Here is a 23,744-nt window from a genome sequence, read left to right as displayed (position 1 = left end):
TGGAGGTCACAGGGTAGTTGTCATGGAGGACTTTAACTTTCCAAATATTGATTGGAGCCTTTATAGGTCGAATAGTTCGGATGGGGCAGTTTTTGTGTAGTGTGTGCAGGAGGGTTTCCTGACACAATATGTGGATAAGCCGACAAGAGGTGGGGCCACATTGGATTTGGTAATGGGAAATGAACCGGGCCAAGTGTTGGATTTGGTTGTGGGAGAGCACTTTTGAGATAGTGACCACAATTCGGTGTCTTTTGTTATTGCAATGGAGAGGGAGAGGGCCATGCGGCAGGGCAAGGTTTACAATTGGGGGAGAGGTAATTATGATGCAATCAGGCGGGAATTAGGATGCATAGGATGGGAACAAAAGTTGTCAGGGAAAGGCACTAATGAAAAGTGGAACTTTTTCAAGGAACAAATACTGCGTGTCCTTGATAGGTATGTCCCTGCCAGGCAGAGAGGAAATGGCCGAGTGAGGGAACCATGGTTCACAAAAGAGGTGGAATGTCTTGTCAAGAGGAAGAAGGAAGCATATGTAAGGTTGAGAAAACAAGGTTCAGTTGGCTCGATGGAGGGTTACAAATTAGCAAGAAATGAGCTGAAAAAGGGGCTTAGGAGAGCTAGGAGGGGGCATGAGAAGTCCTTGGCGGGTCGGATCAAGGAAAACCCCAAGGCTTTTTACTCTTATGTGAGGAATAAAAGAATGACCAGGGTGAGGTTGGGGCCGGTCAAGGACGGCAGTGGGAATTTGTGCATGGAGTCAGAAGAGATAGGAGAGGTGATGAATGAATACTTTTCTTCGGTGTTCACCAAGGAGAGGGGCCATGTTTTTGAGGAAGAGAGGGTGTCACAGGCTGATAGGCTGGAGGAAGTAGATGTTCGGAGGGAAGATGTACTAGCAATTTTGAATAAACTGAAAGTTGATAAGTCTCCTGGGCCTGATGAAATATATCCTAGGAGTCTTTGGGAGGCAAGGGATGAGATAGCAGAGCCTTTGGCATTGATCTTTGCGTCTTCACTGTCCACGGGGGTGGTGCCAGAGGACTGGAGAATGGCGAATGTGGTTCCTCTGTTTAAGAAAGGGAATAGAAATGACCCTGGTAATTATAGGCCGGTTAGTCTTACTTCGGTGGTTGGTAAGTTGATGGAAAAGGTCCGCAGGGATAGGATTTACGACCATTTAGAAAGATGCAGCTTAATCTGGGATAGTCAGCACGGATTTGTGAAGGGCAAGTCTTGCCTCACAAATTTGATAGAATTTTTTGAGGAGGTAACTAAGTATGTAGATGAAGGTAGTGCAGTTGATGTCATATACATGGATTTTAGTAAGGCGTTTGATAAAGTCCCCCATGGTCGGCTTATGAAGAAAGTAAGGATGTGTGGGATAGAGGGAAGTTTGGCCGATTGGATAGGTAACTGGCTATCTAACAGAAGACAGAGGGTGCTGGTGGATGGAAAATTTTCGGACTGGAAACCGGTTACCAGCGGTGTGCCACAGGGATCATGAATATTCCGCAATACACAAAACCTGGTGGTAATTTAGAGTGACTAAAATTCTCTTTTTTATTAATGAGTGGGAATTGTATTTATCTGAACAGCATTCCATTAGAATCATTTTTTATTCAGTTGGTTAACAGTTTAGTTAACTTGTTCACTGTTGGTCAGATAAATAAATTGTTACTTGTTGATTTTAGAGAGAGTGTCAGGGAGTTATTTTGATTCATAGAACATAGAACATAGAACAGTACAGCACAGAACAGGCCCTTCGGCCCACGTTGTTGTGCCGAGCTTTGTCTGAAACCCAGATCAAGCTATTTCCTCCCTATCATCCCGAAGTACTCCATGTGCCTATCCAATAGCTTCTTAAATGTTCCTAAAGTTTCTGACTCCACTATCACTGCAGGCAGTCCATTCCACACCCCAACCACTCTCTGAGTAAAAAACCTACCTCGGACATCCTTCCTATATCTCCCACCATGAACCCTATAGTTATGCCCCCTAGTTACCACTCCATTCACCCGAGGAAATAGTCTCTGAACGTTCACTCTATCTATCCCCCTCATCATCTTATAAACCTCTATCAAGTCTCCTCTCAACCTCCTCCGATCCAAAGAGAAAAGCCCAAGTTCCCTCAACCTTTCCTCATAAGACCTACCCTCCAAACCAGGCAGCATCCTGGTAAATCTCCTTTGCACTCTTTCCAGTGTCTCCACATCCTTCTTATAGTGAGGTGAGCAGAACCGCACACAATATTCCAAATGTGCTCTCACCAAGGTCCTGTACAGTTGCAGCATAACCCCACGGCTCTTAAAATCAAACCCCCTGTTAATGAACGCCAACACACTATAGGCCTTCTTCACGGCTCTATCCACTTGAGTGGCAACCTTCAGAGATCTATGGATATGAACCCCAAGATATCTCTGTTCCTCCACATTCTTCAGAACCCGACCTTTGACCCTGTAATCCACATTTAAATTTGTCCTACCAAAATGAATCACCTCGCACTTATCAGGGTTAAACTCCATTTGCCATTTTTCAGCCCAGCTCTGCATCCTATCTATATCTCTTTGCAGCCTACAACAGCCCTCCACCTCATCCACTTCTCCACCAATCTTGGTGTCATCTGCAAATTTACTGATCCACCCTTCAGCCCCCTCCTCCAAGTCATTTATAAAAATCACAAATAGCAGAGGACCAAGCTCACTATAAGAAGGATGTGGAGACACTGGAAAGAGTGCAAAGCAGATTTACTGGGATGCTGCCTGGTTTGGAGGGTAGGTCTTATAGAACATAGAACATAGAAAGCCACAGCACAAACAGGCCCTTCGGCCCACATGTTGCGCCGATCACATCCCCACCTCTAGTCCTATCTATAGCCCTCAATCCCATTAAATCCCATGTACTCATCCAGAAGTCTCTTAAAAGACCCCAACGAGTTTGCCTCCACCACCACCGACGTCAGCCGATTCCACTCACCCACCACCCTCTGAGTGAAAAACTTACCCCTGACATCTCCTCTGTACCTACCCCCCAGCACCTTAAACCTGTGTCCTCTCGTAGCAACCATTTCAGCCCTTGGAAATAGCCTCTGAGCGTCTACCCTATCCAGACCTCTCAACATCTTGTAAACCTCTATCAGGTCACCTCTCATCCTTCGTCTCTCCAGGGAGAAGAGACCAAGCTCCCTCAACCTATCCTCATAAGGCATGCCCCCCAATCCAGGCAACATCCTTGTAAATCTCCTCTGCACCCTTTCAATGGCTTCAACATCTTTCCTGTAATGAGGTGACCAGAACTGCGCGCAGTACTCCAAGTGGGGTCTAACCAGGGTCCTATAAAGCTGCAGCATTATCTCCCGACTCCTAAACTCAATCCCTCGATTAATGAAGGCCAGTACGCCGTACGCCTTCTTGACCGCATCCTCCACCTGCGAGGCCGACTTAAGAGTCCTATGGACCCGGACCCCAAGGTCCTTCTGATCCTCTACACTGCTAAGAATGGTACCCTTCATATTATACTGCTGCTTCATCCCATTGGATCTGCCAAAATGGATCAGCACACACTTATCCGGGTTGAAGTCCATCTGCCACTTCTCCGCCCAGTCTTGCATTCTATCTATGTCTCGCTGCAACTTCTGACATCCCTCCAAACTATCCACAACACCACCTACCTTGGTGTCGTCAGCAAACTTACCAACCCATCCCTCCACTTCCTCATCCAGGTCATTTATGAAAATGACAAACAGCAAGGGTCCCAGAACAGATCCCTGGGGCACTCCACTGGTCACTGACCTCCATGCAGAGAAAGACCCCTCCACAGCCACTCTCTGCCTTCTGCAGGCAAGCCAGTTCTGGATCCACAAGGCAACAGCCTTGAGGAAAGGTTGAGGGAACTTGGGCTTTTCTCTTTGGATCGGAGGAGGTTGAGAGGAGATTTGATAGAGGTTTATAAGATGATGAGGGGGATAGATAGAGTGAACGTTCAGAGACTATTTCCTCGGGTGAATGGAGTGGTAACTAGGGGGCATAACTATAGGGTTCATGGTGGGAGATATAGGAAGGATGTCCGAGGTAGGTTTTTTACTCAGAGAGTGGTTGGGGTGTGGAATGGACTGCCTGCAGTGATAGTGGAGTCAGAAACTTTAGGAACATTTAAGAAGCTATTGGATAGGCACATGGAGTACTTCGGGATGATAGGGAGGAAATAGCTTGATCTTGGTTTCAGACAAAGCTCGGCACAATAACGTGGGCCGAAGGGCCTGTTCTGTGCTGTACTGTTCTATGTTCTATGTTCTATGAATCAAAATAACTCCCTGACACTCTCTCTAAAATCAACAAGTAACAATTTATTTATCTGACCAACAGTGAACAAGTTAACTAAACTGTTAACCAACTGAATAAAAAATGATTCTAATGGAATGCTGTTCAGATAAATACAATTCCCACTCATTAATAAAAAAGAGAATTTTAGTCACTCTAAATTACCACCAGGTTTTGTGTCTTGCAGAATATTCTGGGCCTTCTCTGTTGATTCTTCTTTCTTCTTTGGTACTTTCGCTTTCAAGATGGTGCTTTCTCTTAAGACATAAATAAAGCTATGAGAGCCAGCAGTTCTCGTTCTCTCTCTAGAGCTGAGAGCTAAACTAAGAGCTGTTACTTTGGCAGTTACTGTCTGCTTTTGTCTCACTGCCTCCCTTCCTCTTATACCTGTGATGACAGATCAATATCCCCCACAATAGGATTGTTCCTAGGTTGGCAAAATCATCAGATTTAAATTTAATATGTTCTTGGTATCTCAGTGCCTAATTCAAATTGATAGGCTGAATTCAAAAAAATTCAAAAAGCCCAAAAGCCTTGGTAACATTGCTGCTTGGCCTTCTGATGCAAATATTTCATTTTGGATATTCTATATTTACTTGCATTTTTTAACTTTCTAAGCACAGAAAAAGCACCATCTTTTAAAGGGACCATGCAATGCTTTTCCCCTAGCATTTTACAATTTTACAAACACCAAACAACTCTACTCAACTTTGCAACACAGGGCAAATGATAAGGATCAAAAACAGGAAATGCTGGAAAACCCCCAGCAGGTCTGACAGCGTCTGTGGAGAGAGAATCAGGGAATAGAGCTAACATTTTGAGTCATCATAGCTGAAAATTTGTTTCAGATTCCAGCGTCTGCAGTAATTTGCTTTTATCCAGGTGATAAGGATACCTGGCATATGTGGATGCTGAATGGGACCAGCAAGGTGATGAGGACATGGCCCGCAGGGAGGTGGCGTGTGTGGGAGAGTGAGTGGTGGCGTCCCTTGAGCTGGCAGTGAGTGAGCTCCCTGTGGATATGTGATGGATGTGTGAGTTCAGAGTGATGTGAAGAGTGACTTACCCTGGCTGAATGGAGGAGATTGTTCATCTTCTTGCCGCACTGAATGGCTGTCCTCCTCAGCAGGGTTTTGGTAATGACCATCGTTGCCATCGCTTCCCATGCTGAATTGGTCATCTTGGATGAGGGTCTTCTCTCAGAGTGTGGGCATCGAACATCATAGCGGGCCTCCACTGAGCCCAGCAGGCACTCGAAGGACGCGGCAGTAAACTTTGGTGTCACATGCTTCTTAGGTTTTGCAGCCATCTTTCTAAGATGCTTCAGAAATGGAGCCATAAAATCGCTAGTGCAGAAGGAGACTATTCAGCCCATCGAGTCTACACCGACTCTCTGAAGCAGCTTCTTACCCAGGCCCAACTCTCCGCCCTATCCCCAGAACCCTGTATATTTACCCTGCTAATGCACTTAACATCCATATCTTTGGACACTAAGGGGCAATTTAACATGGCCAATCCACCTAATCTGCACATCTTTGGACTGTGGGACAAAACCAGGGCACCCGGAGGAAACCCACGCAGATATGGTGAAAACATGCAAACTCCACACAAAGCCCAAAGCCAGAATTGAACCAGGATCCCTGGAGCTGTGAGACAGCAGTGCTAACCACTGTGCCACTATGCCGCCAAATGTGCTAGCCACGTTCAGGAGTGGCCTTTAAAAATGGTGCCGAGATGGCAGGGCGGGTGCATCAGAACCCGTCTACTAGTGATATGCTGTAGAACTCGTGCCTCAAAATCTTTTTACTAAGTGCCACACTCTATGGCAGAATAAGCTGCCATTGCTGTCAGTGGGTTAAATGCTGCTTCCCCGCAAAGTTGGACTTTGCCAGTTTTTGAGACAATTACGCCTGTTGAGTCATTACAGTACAGAAAAAAACCATTCAGCCCATCAAATTCAGGAGGCTCTCTGCAGAGTAATCCAGTCGGTCCCATTCTCCTGCTCTATGCCCAGAGCTCTGAAAGTTTATTCCCTTCAAATACCCAGCTGATTTTTGTTCGAAAGAGTTTCTTGTATCTGTTTCCACGACCTTTGTAGGCAGCGAGGTCCAGGGCATTACCAATCACTGCATAAATAAACTCCTTTCTCACCTCCCCTCTTGATGTCAAAAGTTTTAAATCTATGTTCCCTCATCCTTGTACCATTATTCAATGGGAACAGCTTTCTTTGTTGTCTTTATCTCAACCTGTCCTAATCTTGCATACCTCCATCAAATCTTTGCTCAAAGGGGTAGTACGATAGGCCGAATGGCCTTTTTCTGCACTGTTGGGATTCTATGATTCTAAGGGAAAGAATCCCAGTGTCTGTAAATGAACATTGTAGCTAAATTCCCTCATCCCTGGTAAAGGCATATTGTAAGAAGTTTAACAACACCAGGTTAAAGTCCAACAGGTTTATTTGGTAGCAAAAGCCACACAAGCTTTCGGAGCTGCAAGCCCCTTCTTCAGGTGAGTGGGAATTCTGTTCACAAACAGAGCATATAAAGACAGAGCATATAAAGTCCAGTACTTCCCCGGAGCGGAGAAGCTACGGCATCTCCTCCGGAGCCTTCAACATGTCATTGATGAAGACGAACATCTCGCCAAGGCCATCCCCACACCCCCACTTCTTGCCTTCAAACAACCGCACAACCTCAAACAGACCATTGTCCGCAGCAAACTACCCAGCCTTCAGGAGAACAGTGACCATGACACCACACAACCCTGCCACAGCAACCTCTGCAAGACGTGCCGGATCATCGACACAGATGCCATCATCTCACGTGAGAACACCATCCACCAGGTACACGGTACATACTCTTGCAACTCGGCCAACGTTGTCTACCTGATACGCTGCAAGAAAGGATGTCCCGAGGCATGGTACATTGGGGAAACTATGCAGACGCTGCGACAACGGATGAATGAACACCGCTCGACAATCACCAGGCAAGACTGTTCTCTTCCTGTTGGGGAGCACTTCAGCGGTCACGGGCATTCGGCCTCTGATATTTGGGTAAGCGTTCTCCAAGGCGGCCTTCGCGACACACGACGGCGCAGAGTCGCTGAGCAGAAACTGAGAGCCAAGTTCCGCACACACGAGGACGGCCTCAACCGGGATATTGGGTTCATGTCACACTATCTGTAACCCCCACAGAGTTTCACTGGCTGTCTTGTGTGGAGACAATACACATCTTTTTAGCCTGTCTTGATGCTCTCTCCACTCACATTGTTTTGTTTCTTAAAGACTTGATTAGTTGTAAGTATTCGCATTCCAACCATTATTCATGTAAATTGAGTCTGTGTCTTTATAAGCTCTATTTGTGAACAGAATTCCCACTCACCTGAAGAAGGGGCTTGCAGCTCCGAAAGCTTGTGTGGCTTTTGCTACCAAATAAACCTGTTGGACTTTAACCTGGTGTTGTTAAACTTCTTACTGTGTTTACCCCAGTCCAACGCCGGCATCTCCACATCATGACTACCAAAGGCATATTGACCACAGTTGGACTCAGTACTCTAGTTGTGGCCTAACCAGAGCCACATAAACGTGTAGCATAACAGTTTTAAAAAAATTTTATGTGGCTATATTTCATATGCTTTGCTAATTACTCTCCTGGTGTGTTCTGCCACTTTCAACAATCTGTGTAATAAACCCCCAGGTCTCTTTGTCCCTGTCAACTCTTTAGAAATGTACTATTAAGTCTCTGATGCTGCCTCTGCCCTTTCTTTCCAAAAGCCTCAAGTGACACTTCTCTGTTTCATCTGTCATTTGCCTGCTCATGCTACTTGCCTATTGATGTTGTATCATCCTCACGATTTTGTTTTGCCTCTAATTTTGGTATCGTCGGTAATACTTGAAATCTCACTCTGTCTTTTGATGTTTAAATCATTTAATATATATATATATATATATATATATATAGTAGTGGTCCTGGCACTGACCCTTGGGAGCTTGGCATCCTTCAGTCTGAAAAATAACCAATTACCGTTTGTAGACGGGGGCTATACTAATTGGAATTCAGAAGAATGAGGGGAGATCTTATAGAAACATATAAGATTATGAAGGGAATAGATAAGATAGAAGCAGGGAAGTTGTTTCCACTGGCGGGTGAAACTAGAACTAGGGGGCATGGCCTCAAAATAAGGGGGAGCAGATTTAGGACTGAGTTGAGGAGGAAGTTCTTCACACAAAGGGTTGTGAATCTGTGGAAATCCCTGCCCAGTGAAGCAGTTGAGGCTATCTCATTGAATGTTTTTAAGGCAAGGATAGATAAATTTTTGAACAGTAAAGAAATTAAGGGTTATGGTGAGTGGGTGGATAAGTGGAGCTGAGTCCATGAGATGATCAGCCATGATCTTATTGAATGGTGGAGCAGGCTCGAGGAGCCAGATGGCATACTCCTGCCCCTATTCTTATTTAGGAAGGAATAAACTCATTAACGATAGTCAGCATGGTTTTGAGAGAGGGAGGTCATGCCTCACTAACCTGGTGGAGTTTTTTGAAGAAGTGACCAGAATGGTTGACGAGGGAAGGGCCGTGGATGTCGTCTATATGGACTTTAGTAAAGCGTTTGACAAAGTCCCTCATGGTAGGTTGGTGCAAAAGGTTGGATCTCATGGGATAAAGGAGGAGGTGGCTAGATGGGTGGAGAACTGGCTTGGTCACAGAAGACAGAGGGTGGTAGTGGAAGGGTCTTTTTCCGGCTGGATGCCTGTGACTAGTGGTGTTCATGATGTGGAGATGCCGGCGTTGGACTGGGGTAAACACAGTAAGAAGTTTAACAACACCAGGTTAAAGTCCAACAGGTTTATTTGGTAGCAAAAGCCACACAAGCTTTCGAGGCTCTGAGCCCCTTCTTCAGGTGAGTGGGAATTCTGTTCACAAACAGAACTTATAAGACACAGACTCAATTTACATGAATAATGGTTGGAATGCGAATACTTACAACTAATCCAGTCTTTAAGAAACAAAACAATGGGAGTGGAGAGAGCATCAAGACAGGTTAAAAAGATGTGTATTGTCTCCAGACAAGACAGCCAGTGAAACTCTGCAGGTCCACGCAACTGTGGGAGTTACAAATAGTGTGACATAAATTCTGATTCTAGGATCGCATGATAAAGACTCAGGAGGAAAAAAGCAGAAATATTTATGTGAAATAGTGTGACATAAACCCAATATCCCGGTTGAGGCCGTCCTTGTGTGTGCGGAACCTGGCTATCAGTTTCTGCTCCGCGACTCTGCGCTGTCGTGTGTCGCGAAGGCCGCCTTGGAGAACGCTTACCCGAATATCAGAGGCCGAATGCCCGTGACCGCTGAAGTGCTCCCCAACAGGAAGAGAACAGTCTTGCCTGGTGATTGTCGAGCGGTGTTCATTCATCCGTTGTCGCAGCGTCTGCATAGTTTCCCCAATGTACCATGCCTCGGGACATCCTTTCTTGCAGCGTATCAGGTAGACAACGTTGGCCGAGTTGCAAGAGTATGTACCGTGTACCTGGTGGATGGTGTTCTCACGTGAGATGATGGCATCTGTGTCGATGATCCGGCACGTCTTGCAGAGGTTGCTGTGGCAGGGTTGTGTGGTGTCTTGGTCACTGTTCTCCTGAAGGCTGGGTAGTTTGCTGCGGACAATGGTCTGTTTGAGGTTGTGCGGTTGTTTGAAGGCAAGAAGTGGGGGTGTGGGGATGGCCTTGGCGAGATGTTCGTCTTCATCAATGACATGTTGAAGGCTCCGGAGGAGATGCCGTAGCTTCTCCGCTCCGGGGAAGTACTGGACAACGAAGGGTACTCTGTCCACTGTGTCCCGTGTTTGTCTTCTGAGGAGGTCGGTGCGGTTTTTCGCTGTGGCGCGTTGGAACTGTTGATCAATGAGTCTAGCGCCATATCCTGTTCTTATGAGGGCATCTTTCAGCGTCTGGAGGTGTCTGTTGCGATCCTCCTCATCCGAGCAGATCCTGTGTATACGGAGGGCTTGTCCGTAGGGGATGGCTTCTTTAACGTGTTTAGGGTGGAAGCTGGAGAAGTGGAGCATCGTGAGGTTATCCGTGGGCTTGCGGTACAGTGAGGTGCTGAGGTGACCGTCCTTAATGGAGATGCGCGTGTCCAAGAATGCAACCGATTCCGGAGAGTAGTCTATGGTGAGCCTGATGGTGGGATGGAACTTGTTGATGTCATCATAGAGTTGTTTCAGTGATTGTTCACCATGAGTCCAAAGGAAGAAAATGTCATCGATGTATCTAGTGTATAGCACCGGTTGAAGGTCCCGTGCGGTGAAGAAGTCTTGTTCGAACCTGTGCATGAAGATGTTGGCATATTGAGGTGCAAATTTGGTCCCCATGGCTGTTCCGTGTGTCTGGATGAAGAACTGGTTGTTGAAGGTGAAGATATTGTGGTCCAGGATGAAGCGGATGAGATGTAAAATTGCATCTGGAAACTGGCAGTTGTTGGCGCTGAGCACTGAGGCCGTTGCAGCAATGCCATCGTCATGGGGGATGCTGGTGTAGAGTGCTGAGACATCCATTGTGACGAGGAGCGCTCCTGGTTCAACTGCTCCATGTGTGCCGTGTTTCTGTAGGAAGTCCGTCGTGTCGCGACAAAAGCTGGGGGTTCTTTGTACAATGGGTTTCAGGATGCCCTCGACATAGCCGGAGAGGTTCTCGCACAGGGTCCCATTGCCCGATACGATGGGACGGCCGGGTGTGTTTGCCTTGTGTATCTTCGGGAGGCAGTAGAGATCTCCAACGCGGGGAGTACGTGGGATGAGAGCACGGAGGGTGTTCTGAAGGTCCGGATCAAAGGTCTTGATCAGAGTGTTGAGTTGACGGGTGTGTTCTTTGGTCGGATCTGCAGGTAACTGTCTGTAGTGTTCCTCGTTGTTGAGTTGTCGGTACACTTCTTTGCAGTAATCCGTTCTGTTCAGTATGACGATGGCCCCTCCTTTGTCTGCTGGTTTGATGACAATGTTGCGGTTGGTCTTGAGAGCGTGGATGGCGTTACGTTGTGCTTGGGTGATGTTCGGGGCTGTCTTGTGAGTGCGGCTGATGAATTTGGTGTTGACGCACCTCCTGACGGCTTGGGCATACATGTCAAGTCGAGGGCAGCGGCCTTCCGGAGGAGTCCAATTCGACTCTTTCCTCTTCGGATGCACTGCGGATCTCTCTGTCGGCTGTTCCAGTTCATTGGCTGTCTCATTGTGTTCGTTGTTGGCCTCTTGGGGTTTGTGGAAGAACTCCCTCAGCCTCATTCGCCTGATGAATTCCTCTGTGTCTGCTGCAAGACTGATGGGGTCTATTTTGGTGGTGGGGCAAAAATTAAGCCCTCGGCTGAGAACTTCGATTTCATCTGGTCTAGTGGTGTTCCGCAGGGCTCTGTATTGGGACCTCTGCTGTTTGTGATTTATATAAACGATCTGGAAGAAGGTGTAACTGGGGTGATCAGTAAGTTTGCGGGTGACACAAAATTGGCAGGACTTGCAGATAGTGAGGAGCATTGTCAGAAGCTACAGAAGGATATAGATAGGCTGGAAATTTGGGCAAAGAAATGGCAGATGGAGTTCAATCCTGATAAATGCGAAGTGATGCATTTTGGTAGAAATAATGTAGGGAGGAGCTATACGATAAATGGCAGAACTATAAAGGGTGTAGATACACAGAGGGACCTGGGTGTGCAAGTCCACAGATCCTTGAATGTGACATCACAGGTGGAGAAGGTGGTGAAGAAGGCATATGGCATGCTTGCCTTTATAGGACGGGGCATAGAGTATAAAAGTTGGGGTCTGATGTTGCAGATGTATAGAACGTTGGTTCGGCCGCATTTGGAATACTGCGTCCAGTTCTGGTCGCCACACTACCAGAAGGACGTGGAGGCTTTGGAGAGAGTACAGAGGAGGTTTACCAGGATGTTGCCTGGTATGGAGGGGCTTAGTTATGAGGAGAGATTGGGTAAACTGGGGTTGTTCTCCCTGGAAAGACGGAGGATGAGGGGAGACTTAATAGAGGTGTATAAAATTATGAAAGGCATAGATAGGGTGAACGGTGGGAAGCTTTTCCCCAGGTCGGTGGTGAAGTTCACGAGGGGTCATAGGTTCAAGGTGACGGGGGGGAGGTTTAACACAGATATCAGAAGGACATATTTTACACAGAGGGTGGTGGGGGCCTGGAATGCACTGCCAGGCAAGGTGGTGGAGGTGGACACACTGGGAACGTTTAAGACTTATCTAGACAGCCATATGAACGGAGTGGGAATGGACCAGGGAGTGGCATGGGCTTGGAGGGCCGAAGGGCCGGTTCCTGTGCTGTATTGTTCTTTGTTATGTTCTTATGTTCCTCTCCATCTGACGAAGGGGCAGCGCTCCGAAAGCTGATGGCATTTGCTACCAAATAAACTTGTTGGACTTTAACCTGGTGTTGTTAAAACTCTTACTGTGTTTACCCCAGTCCAACGCCGGCATCTCCACATCATCTCTAAAATCTTGCCAATGACCAAAGTCAGGCTAACCGGCCTATAGTTTTCCTGTCTGCTGCCTCCCTCCCTTCTTAAACAGCAGTGTTACATTAACTACTTTCCAGTCCTCTGGTACCCTCCAAAAGCGTTTGCTACCAAATAAACCTGTTGGACTTTAACCTGGTGTTGTTAAAACTCTTACTGTGTGTACCCTCCCTGCCTCCAGTGATTCATGAAAGATCACCACCAATGCCTCCACAATTTCCTCAGCTATCTCTTTTAGAACCCTGGGATGTACTCCATCCGGTCCAGGTGATTTATCCACCTTCAGACTTTTCACTTTCCCCAGAATCTTCTCTTGTCAACCTCATCAAACCTCTGAAACTTCAGGGGACAACCCAAAAAATAACAAAACTGCATTAACTCCGATTAAAATAATCATCCCCATAACTAGGAGCAATTATCCTCTTGCATTCTCAGCAAGTGGGCTGCCTCGCAGACAGATTGGCGCTGTAAACCAGAGTTGAATTTCAACTATATCTTTCACAAGAAACATGACACAAATACAGTTCTTAAAGGCACAGTATCGTCACAATAGTATACTCCTAGTACTGTGGCTGGTCCTTTTTTATTTCTGAGCCGAACCCATATGGCTTCATTTGATGCTTCATTTAGTATGTAATGGAACCGACAAGGGAGCAAGCTATCCTAGATCTGGTCCTGTGTAATGAGACGGGAATAATTAATGATCTTGCAGTTAGGGATCCTCTCGGAAGAAGCGATCACAGTATGGTTGAATTTAAAATACAGATGGAGCGTGAGAAGGTAAAATCCAATACCAGTGTCTTGTGCTTAAACAAAGGAGACTATAAAGAGATGAGGGAGGAGTTGGCTAAGGTAGACTGGGAGCAAAAACTTTATGGTGGGACAATTGAGGAACAGTGGATGACTTTCAAAGCAATCTTTCACAGTGCTCAGTAAAAGTATACACCAGTGATAAGGAAGGACTGTAGAAAAAGAGATAATCAGCCATGGATATCTAAGGAAATAAGGGAGGGTATCAAATTGAAAGAAAATGCATACAAAGTGGCAAAGATTAGTGGGAACCTAGAGGATTGGGAAATCTTTAAAGGTCAGCAGAAAGTCACGAAAAAAGCTATAAAGAAAGGTAAGATGGATTATGGGAGTAAACTAGCTCAGAATATCAAAACAGATAGCAAACGTTTCTACAAATATATAAAACGAAAAAGAGTGGCGAAAGTAAACGTTGGTCTGTTAGAGGATGAGAAGGGGGATGTAATAACTGGAAATGAGAAAATGGCTGAGGCATTGAACAGGTATTTTGTGTCAGTCTTCACAGTGGAAGACACAAATAACATGCCAAAAATTGATGACAGGAAGACTATGGCAGATGAGAACCTAGAAACTATCATTATCACGAAAGAGGTAGTGCTGGGCAAGTTAACGGGACTAAAGGTAGACAAGTCTCCTGGTCCTGATGGAATGCATCCCAGCGTACTAAAAGAGATGGCGGGAGAAATAGCAAATGCACTAGTGGTAATTTACCAAATTTCACTGGACTCTGGGGTGGTTCCCGCAGATTGGAAAACAGCAAATGTGACGCCACTGTTTAAAAAAGGAGGTAGACAAAAGGCAGGTAACTATAGGCCGGTTAGCTTAACTTCTGTAGTTGGGAAAATGCTTGAATCTATCATCAAGGAAGAAATAGCGAGACATCTGGATATAAATTGTCCCATTGGTAAGACGCAGCATGGATTCATGAAGGGAAGGTCATGTTTGACTAATTTGATGGAATTCTTTGAGAACATTACATGTGCAGTGGACAATGGGGAACCTGTGGATGTGGTGTATCTGGATTTCCAGAAGGCATTTGACAAGGTGCCGCACCAAAGACTGTTACATAAGATAAAGGTGCACAGTGTTACAGGTAATGTATTAGCACGGATAGAGAATTGGTTAACTAACAGAAAGCAAAGAGTGGGGTAAATGGGTGTTTTTCTGGTTGGCAATCAGTGACGAGTGTGTGCCTCAGGGATCAGTGTTGGGACCGCAATTGTTTACGATTTACATAGATGATTTGGAGTTGGGGACCAAGTGTAGTGTGTCAAAATTCGCAGATGACACTAAGATGGGTGGAAGAGCAAAGTGTGCAGAGGATGCTGAAAGCCTGCAAAGGGATAGAGATAATCTAAGTGAGTGGGCAAGGGTCTGGCAGATGGAGTACAATGTTGGTAAATGTGAGGTCATCCATTTTGGTAGGAATAACAGCAAAATGGACTAGTATTTAAATGGTAAAAAATTGCAGCATGCTGCTGTGCAGAGGGACCTGTGCAGGTGTCCTTGTGCAGGAATTTCAAGGAGCTGGTTTGAAGGTGCAGCAAGTAATTAAGAAGGCAAATCGAATTTTGTCCTTCATTGCTAGAGGGATGGAGTTTAAAACCGCGAGATTGTGTGGCAGCTGTATAAGGTGCAGGCGAGGCCACACCTGGAGCACTGTGTACAGTTTTGGTCTCCTTACTTGAGAAAGGATATACTGGCACTGGAGGGGGTACAGAGGAGATTCACTCGGTTGATTCCGGAGTTGAGAGGGTTGGCTTATGAGGAGAGACTGAGTAGACTGGGGCTATACTCATTGGAATTCAGAAGAATGAGGGGAGATCTTATAGAAACATATAAGATTATGAAGGGAATAGATAAGATGGAAGCAGGGAAGTTGTTTCCACTGGCGGGTGAAACTAGAATTATGGGGCATAGCCTCAAAATAAGGGGAAGCAGATTTAGGACTGAGTTGAGGAGGAAGTTCTTCACACAAAGGGTTGCGAATCTGTGGAATTCCCTGCCCAATGAAGCAGTTGAGGCTACCTCATTGAATGTTTTTAAGGCAAGGATAGATAAATTTTTGAACAGTAAAGGAGTTAAGGGTTATGGTGGGCGGGCAGGTAAGTGGAGCTGAGTCCACAAAAAGATCAGCCATGATCTTATTGAATGGCGGAGCAGGCTCGAGGGGCCAGATAGCCTACTCCTGCTCCTAGTTCTTATGTTCTTATATCATCCCACCTCACAACCCCATCTTTTTATTCCCCTCCCAATCCTGCCTGAAAACTCTTTATCCAGCGATGTTGAGCTACCATTTTTGTCTCTTTGAAGCCAAGTTTCTGTTATTAGTTCTGATATCATATTGCCATGTGTCAATTTGTACCCTCAGTTCATGGGCTTTATTTGCTGTACTCCTTGCATTTACATATGTACCTTCTAACATTGCCAAATTCCTGTGCTGTATACTTTCTAACCTTTGTTTCTTCCGTCTTTCAGAGTCACGTGCTTTTCTATCTCCTGTTCCCTGCTCTGAATTCGCCCTTCGCTTCCCATCCTCCTGCCAAACCAGTTTAAACCCTTTCCAATAGAACTGGCAAATCTTTCTGCGAGGATATTTGTTCGAGTCCTGTTTAGGTGTAGACCATCCCTCGAGCAGGTGCAAATATCTCAGAAATCTGATGCCCTACCTCCATCACCAGCTTTCTAGCCACATGTTCAATTTCTAAATTCTATTTCTATGCATGGGACTGGGAGTAATCCTGAGATTACTGCTTTTAGAATCTGCTTCTTAGCCTCTGAAATCTGCTTTCAGCGCCTCATCCACTTTGCAACCTAAGTTATTAATATCATTGTAGACCATGACCTCTGGCTGATCACCCTCCCACTGAAGAATGTCCTGCACTCGCTCTGTTGTAACTTTGACTCCAGCACCAGGGAGGCAATAAACTATCATGGAGTCATGTCTACAGCCAGAGAAATGCCTGTCCCTCTAAATCCCTGTCACTCTTACTCTTTCTCACTTCTTCCTCCCCTTCTGTACTGTTGAACCGCCCGTGGTGCCACGAACTTGGCTTTGACTGCACGCCTCCTCCTAGTATCCGAATCAGACAACCAATTAGCAGTCAGGACCTGCACTACCTGCCTGGTTCTGTTGGACTATAACCTATACCCTTTCTGCCTCCATGCTTTTAGCCTGTAGTGTGAACACGTCTCTGAATGTATTATCCACGCAGCACTCATCCTCACAGATGCGCTATGGTGACTGCAGCCACTGCTCGAGCTCAGAAACCCAGAGTGTAGGATTCTGTAGCTAGTATTGCAAATGTGGTCATCCTGGACACCAGCAGCATACTACAGGACTCACATTCCACGTGACCGAGCTGCCTTGCCATGTCTTAAATTTAGAACAAAGAACAAGAACAAAGAAAATTACAGCACAGGAACAGGCCCTTCGGCCCTCCAAGCCAGCACTGACCATGCTGCCCAACTGAACTAAAACCCTCTTCTCTACCGGGTACCAAAGCCCTCTATTCCCATCCTATTCATGTATTTGTGAAGACGCATCTTTACTTTACTTTTGTTAACTTTAATTTACTTTTGTTTAGTTATTTCAACTTAGCTTTAACTTATTAATCCTTACAGCCATTGATAAACCTTACTCAGACTGATAAATCCAACTAACACTTAACATGCTTTACAAGTTGCAATAAACCTTCTTTAGAGCACCTCTTTTCCCCTGCTGTGTCTACACTAACTTTCTGTAAAACAGTTCAGCTGGACCCATTCCCATGCCCTTTCCATGCAATTTTTAAATATTCACCCGCATGTCCAATTGCCCTATAAAAGAACAATTGAATTTGCCTCCATCACCCTATGTGTTGCTGTAGTTTCTGTTGGGATATTATCATCTGTGTATGTCTGAATTTTTTTGCATGCTGAGTTTCTGTTGGAATACAGTTATTTTGTCTGAAAATCAGATCGAATATAGAAATTTCAGAGGGGAATTGTAAAAAGAAATAAGAGCAACAAAATGAGACTGGCAACTAAACATGAAAAGAAATTGAAAAAATGTCTGTGGATACATGTAAATTAAAAGGGTAGTGAAAGAAAGAATGGGACCAATTCGGAACCAAAAATATCTAGTTTTCTCATGGAGGCACAGGCCATGGCTAAAGTACTCAATAAATATTTTGCATGTCTTTACCAAGGAAGAAGATGCGGCCAAAGTCATAGTGAAAGATGAGGTGGTAAATACACCGGATGGTCTAAAGCTTGATGAAGAAGTAGTCGAAAAGCTGACTGTCAGTAAAATTCATAATTCACCCAGGACCTGGTCATCTGAGGATATTAAGAGTATTAAGAGAAGCAAGGGTGGAAATTGCAGAAGTACTGGCCGTAATCTTTCAATTCTCCTTAGATACGGGATGGTGCTAGAGGACTGGAGAATTGCAAGTGTTACATCCCTTGTCTTAAAAAAGTGTGCAAGGATAAACCCAGCCTTTCAATTTAACCTTGGTGGTGGGAAAACATTGAGAAACTTCAATCTGGTATGAAGTTAATGGTCACTTGGTCAAATGTGGATTAATTAAAGAAAGCCAGCATGGATTTGTTAATGGAAAACTGTGTACCACCAATTGATCAAGTGTTTTGTTCAGTTAATGGAGAGGGTTGATGAGGCTAATGCTGGTGATGTGGTAAATGGAGTTTGGAAAAGTGCCACATAACAAGCTTGTCAGCAAAGTTGAAGGCCATGGAATTAAAGGTCAGTGGCAGTAAGATTACGAAGTTGGCTGAGTGACAGGACACAGGGAGTGTGGTAAATGGTTGTTCCCAGGGGTTGACATTCGGATCATATTTTTCTTGACCTGAATCTCCAATGGGCTCCAATTTGAGTATTGTGTTCTATTTTTGGGTGTGACACTTTGGAAGGATGGGAAGGCTTTCGTTAGGGTGGTTTAGGAATGGTTCCCATTGATGAAAGATATCACTTACATGGATAGCTTGGAGAAACTGGGGGTACTCTCCTGAGTGGAGCAAAGGTTGAGAGGAGATTTATTGCAGGTATTTAAAATCATAAGGGGTTTGGATGGAGGAGATAAGAGAGAATCTGTTCCCAATGGCAGCAGAGTCAAGAACCAGAGGACATTTATTTAAGGTGATTGGCAAAGACAAAAGGCAACATGAGGAAAACCTTTTTAAATGGTTATACAATGCCAGCTTGGTGGCGGTAGATTCAATTGTGGTTTTAAAAACAGAATTAACTTCATCAAGACGTCCCAACTCCTGTATTCAATGTTCTGACCAAGGAAACCAAGCATGCCGAATGCCTTCTTCACCACTCTGTCCACCTGTGACTTCACTTTCAAAGAGCTATGGACCTATATCCCTTAGACCTCTTTGTTCTATAACTCTCCCCAACGCCGTACGTTGAACTGAGCAAGTCGTGCCTTGCTTCGATCTACCAAAATGCATCACCTCGCATTTATCTAAATTAAACTCCATTTGCCATTCATCAGCCCACTGCTCCAATTGATCAAGATCCTGTTGCAATCCTAGATAACTTTCTTCACTGTCTACTGTGCCACCAATCTGCAAACTTATTAACCATGCCTCCTAAATTCCCATCCAAATCATTAATATTAGTGAAAGTAACAGTGGACCCAGCGCCAATCCCTGAGGCACACTGCTGCTCACAGGCCTCCAGTTTGAAAAACAACGCTCTACAACTACCCTCTCTTTTGTCATCAAACCAATTTTGTATCCAATTGTCGACCTCACCAAGGAGCCATGAGTTGAAATCCCACTGTGGCAGCTGGGCATATTAATTTATTAATAAATCAGGCTGGTTTGAAGTCAGTATACCAAGTGACCACAAAACCACCAGATTGCTGTAAAAACCTGTCCACTGCATGAATGTCCTTTCAGGAAGGAAAACTCTGCTGTCTTTATGGAGTCTAGCTTTGGATCTGGGACTCCAGGCTCACATTTATCATGTAAATATGCCTTAATATATTTATTTTGAATTATTTTATTCTAGACCACACAAGTTCATGCTCAAGTCACGAGTACTGTGGTTCAGGCCACACTGTCAGGATCACCGGTGATGACCAGTCCTCCTCAGAAAATCCAGATAATCTCCACAGAATCTCCAGTATCTTCCCCTCAAAGAATCCAGGTATGTGTCAGCATAATCCATGGTGTTCAGATGAGTGCAGTAATGTGTGCACAACATTTGCTCTCTTTCTGGGTAACTTAGTTAATAATGTTGATGTTTGAAGAGGGAGTTCCTCTTTGGGAAAAGTGTTTAAAAATCAAACTAAAATGATAGCTTCTGGGTGTTCCCCCTCTCAGTCTGGGTGATCCTCCTCCCAATCTCGATGACCCACCACAGCCCGGGTGATCCGCCTCCCGGTCCGGGTGATCCACCTCTAAGTCTGGGTGATCCGCCACCAACGGGGTGGCCGATCGCTGGGTTCCCCCCTGTCTCTATGACCAGCCGCTCCATTGTTCTAATGGGTTCTTCAGTTATCTGAACGTAGTCTGGATGGTATTGTAAAGATGTGGAGATGCCGGCGTTGGACTGGGGTAAACACAGTAAGAGGTCTAAAACACCAGGTTAAAGTCCAACAGGTTTATTTGGTAGCAAATGCCACTAGCTTTCGGAGCGTGCTGCTCCTCGGAGAAGCACGCTCCGAAAGCGAGTGGCATTTGCTACCAAATAAACCTGTTGGACTTTAACCTGGTGTTGTTAGACTTCTTACTGGTATTGTAAAGGGCAGTGAGGAACAAGAGTTACTAAAGTGTGTTCAGGAATTTTTTTTACAGCAGGGTATTTCCAATCCAATAGAGAAGGAGACACTGCTAGACCTGGTTCTTGGGAATGAGCTATGCCAAGTGGATCAAGTGTCAGTTTTGAACATTTAGGAGACAGTAATCTTTGAATCATAAGACTTTGATTGGTTCTGGAAGTGCACAAGGAGCAATCCAGAGGTCCCAGATTGGGGTAAGAAAGGTTCTGACCCTGATAATTTGGAATCAAAGATTAGCAGGCAAAATTGCAACTGAAAAGTTCTCCTTTCAATGAGAGATAGTTATAGAACATAGAACATTACAGCGCAGAACAGGCCCTTCAGCCCACGATGTTGCACCGACCAGTTAAAAAAAAAAACTGTGACCCTCCAACCTAAACCAATTTCTTTTCGTCCATGAACCTATCTACGGATCTCTTAAACGCCCCCAAACTAGGCGCATTTACTACTGATGCTGGCAGGGCATTCCAATCCCTCACCACCCTCTGGGTAAAGAACCTACCCCTGACATCGGTTCTATAACTACCCCCCCTCAATTTAAAGCCATGCCCCCTCGTGCTGGATTTCTCCATCAGAGGAAAAAGGCTATCACTATCCACCCTATCTAAACCTCTAATCATCTTATATGTTTCAATAAGATCCCCTCTTAGCCGCCGCCTTTCCAGCGAAAACAATCCCAAATCCCTCAGCCTCTCCTCATAGGATCTCCCCTCCATACCAGGCAACATCCTGGTAAACCTCCTCTGCACCCTCTCCAAAGCCTCCACATCCTTCCTGTAATGTGGGGACCAGAACTGCACACAGTACTCCAAGTGCGGCCGCACCAGAGTTGTGTACAGTTGCAACATAACGCTACGACTCCTAAATTCAATCCCCCTACCAATAAACGCCAAGACACCATATGCCTTCTTAACAACCTTATCTACTTGATTCCCAACTTTCAGGGATCTATGCACACATACACCTAGATCCCTCTGCTCCTCCACACTATTCAAAGTCCTCCCGTTAGCCCTATACTCAACACATCTGTTATTCCTACCAAAGTGAATTACCTCACACTTCTCCGCATTAAACTCCATCCGCCACCTCTCGGCCCAACTTTGCAACCTGTCTAAGTCTTCCTGCAAACTACGACACCCTTCCTCACTGTCTACCACACCACCGACTTTGGTGTCATCAGCAAATTTGCCAATCCACCCAACTATACCCTCATCCAGATCATTAATAAATATTACAAACAGCAGTGGCCCCAAAACAGATCCCTGAGGTACACCACTTGTAACCGCACTCCATGATGAATATTTACTATCAACCACCACCCTCTGTTTCCTATCCGCTAGCCAATTCCTGATCCAATTTCCTAGATCACCCCCAATCCCATACATCTGCATTTTCTGCAGAAGCCTACCATGGTGAACCTTATCAAACGCCTTACTAAAATCCATATATACCACGTCCACTGCCTTGCCCCCATCCACCTCCTTGGTCACTTTCTCAAAAAACTCAATAAGGTTAGTAAGGCACGACCTACCTGCCACAAAACCATGCTGACTATCACCTATCAATTCATTACTCTCCAAATAACTATAAATCCTATCCCTTATAATTTTTTCCAACATCTTGCCGACAACAGAAGTGCGACTCACCGGTCTATAATTCCCGGGGAAGTCTCTGTTCCCCTTCTTAAACAATGGGACAGCATTCGCTAACCTCCAATCTTCTGGTACTATACCAGAGGCCAACGACGACCTGAAGATCAGAGCCAGAGGCTCTGCAATCACTTCTCTTGCCTCCCAGAGAATCCTTGGATAAATCCCATCCGGACCAGGGGATTTATCTATTTTCAGACCCTCCAGAATATCCTGCACATCCTCCTTATCAACTGTAATACTGTCTATTCTACTCCCTTGCAACCCAGTGTCCTCCTCAGCTATATTCATGTCCCCTTGCGTGAACACCGAAGAGAAATATTGGTTCAATGCTTCACCAATCTCCTCCGGTTCCACACATAACTTCCCTCTGCCATCTATAACTGGCCCTAAACTTGCCCTAACCAACCAAGTTCAAGGGATGGCACGGTGTTGAAGTGGTTAGCACTGCTGCCTCACAGCACCAGGCACCCAGGTTCAATTCCAGCCTTGGGTCATGGTCTGTGTGGAGTTTGCACATTCTCCCGTGTGTGTGTGGGTTTCCTCCCACTGCTCAAAGATGTGCGAATTAGGTTGATTGGCCATGCTAAATTGACCCAAGTGTTAGGGGATTAGCAGGGTGCATATGTGGGATTGTGGTCAGTGTAGACTCAAAGAACAATACAGCACAGGAACAGGCCCTTCGGCCCTCCAAGCCTGCGCCGCTCATGTGCCCACTAGACCATTCTTTTGTATCCCTCTATTCCCAGTCTGTCCATGTGGTTATCTAGATAAGTCTTAAACGATCCTAGTGTGTCTGCCTCAATCACCTTGCTTGGCAGTGCATTCCAGGCCCCCACCACCCTCTGTGCAAAATACATCTGTGTTGAACCTTGCCCCCCTCACCTTGAACCCGTGACCCCTTGTGTTCATCACCTCCGACCTGGGAAAAAGTTTCCCACTGTTCACTCTATCTATGCCCTTCATAATTTTATACACCTCTATTAGGTCGCCCCTCATCCTCCGTCTTTCCAGGAAGAACAACCCCAGTTTACCTAATCTCTCCTCAAAGCTAAGACCCTCCATAACAGGCAACATCTTGGTAAACCTTCTCTGTACTCTCTCCAAAGCCTCCACGTCCTTCTGGTAGTGTGGCGACCAGAACTGGACGCAGTTTTCCAAATGTGGCCTAACCATCGTTCTATACAGCTGCAACATCATATGCCAACTTTTATATTCTATGCCCCGTCCAATAAAGGCAAGCATGCCATATGCCTTCTTCACCACCCTCTCCACCTGTGCTGCCACCTTTAAAGATCTGTGGAAATAGAAAGAAATAGAAACCCTACAGTACAGAAGGAGGCCATTCGGCCCATCGAGTCTGCACCGACCACAATCCCACCCAGGCCCTACCCCCATATCCCTACATATTTACCCACTAATCCCTCTAACCTACGCATCTCAAAGCACTAAGGGGCAATTTTAGCATGGCCAATCAACCTAACCCGCACATCTTTGGACTTGTACACCCAGGTCCCTCTGTGTGTCTATACTCCTGATGGTTCTGCCATTTATTGTATAGCTCCCCCTTACATTAGATCTACCGAAATGCTTCACTTCGCATTTATCTGGATTAAATTCCATCTGCCATTTCTCCGCCCAATGTTCCAGCCTATCT

General features: G+C 45.5%; 1 protein-coding gene across 1 annotated transcript in view; it reads left to right on the top strand.

Moving 5' to 3' along the window:
* Window positions 1-23,744, top strand: part of nr2c2 (nuclear receptor subfamily 2, group C, member 2) — a 388,941-nt gene that overhangs the window by 136,814 nt on the left and 228,383 nt on the right. The window contains exon 4 of the mRNA XM_078210136.1: window positions 19,667-19,804. Coding sequence (XP_078066262.1) covers window positions 19,733-19,804 — 72 coding nt within the window. The 5' untranslated portion in view covers window positions 19,667-19,732. The remainder of the gene's footprint in view (window positions 1-19,666; window positions 19,805-23,744) is intronic.

Source organism: Mustelus asterias, chromosome 3, assembly GCF_964213995.1.
Source record: "Mustelus asterias chromosome 3, sMusAst1.hap1.1, whole genome shotgun sequence".
Lineage (NCBI taxonomy): Eukaryota > Metazoa > Chordata > Chondrichthyes > Carcharhiniformes > Triakidae > Mustelus > Mustelus asterias.
The sequence above is the reverse complement of the archived record's forward strand: the minus strand, read 5'-3'. Positions and strand labels throughout refer to the sequence as shown.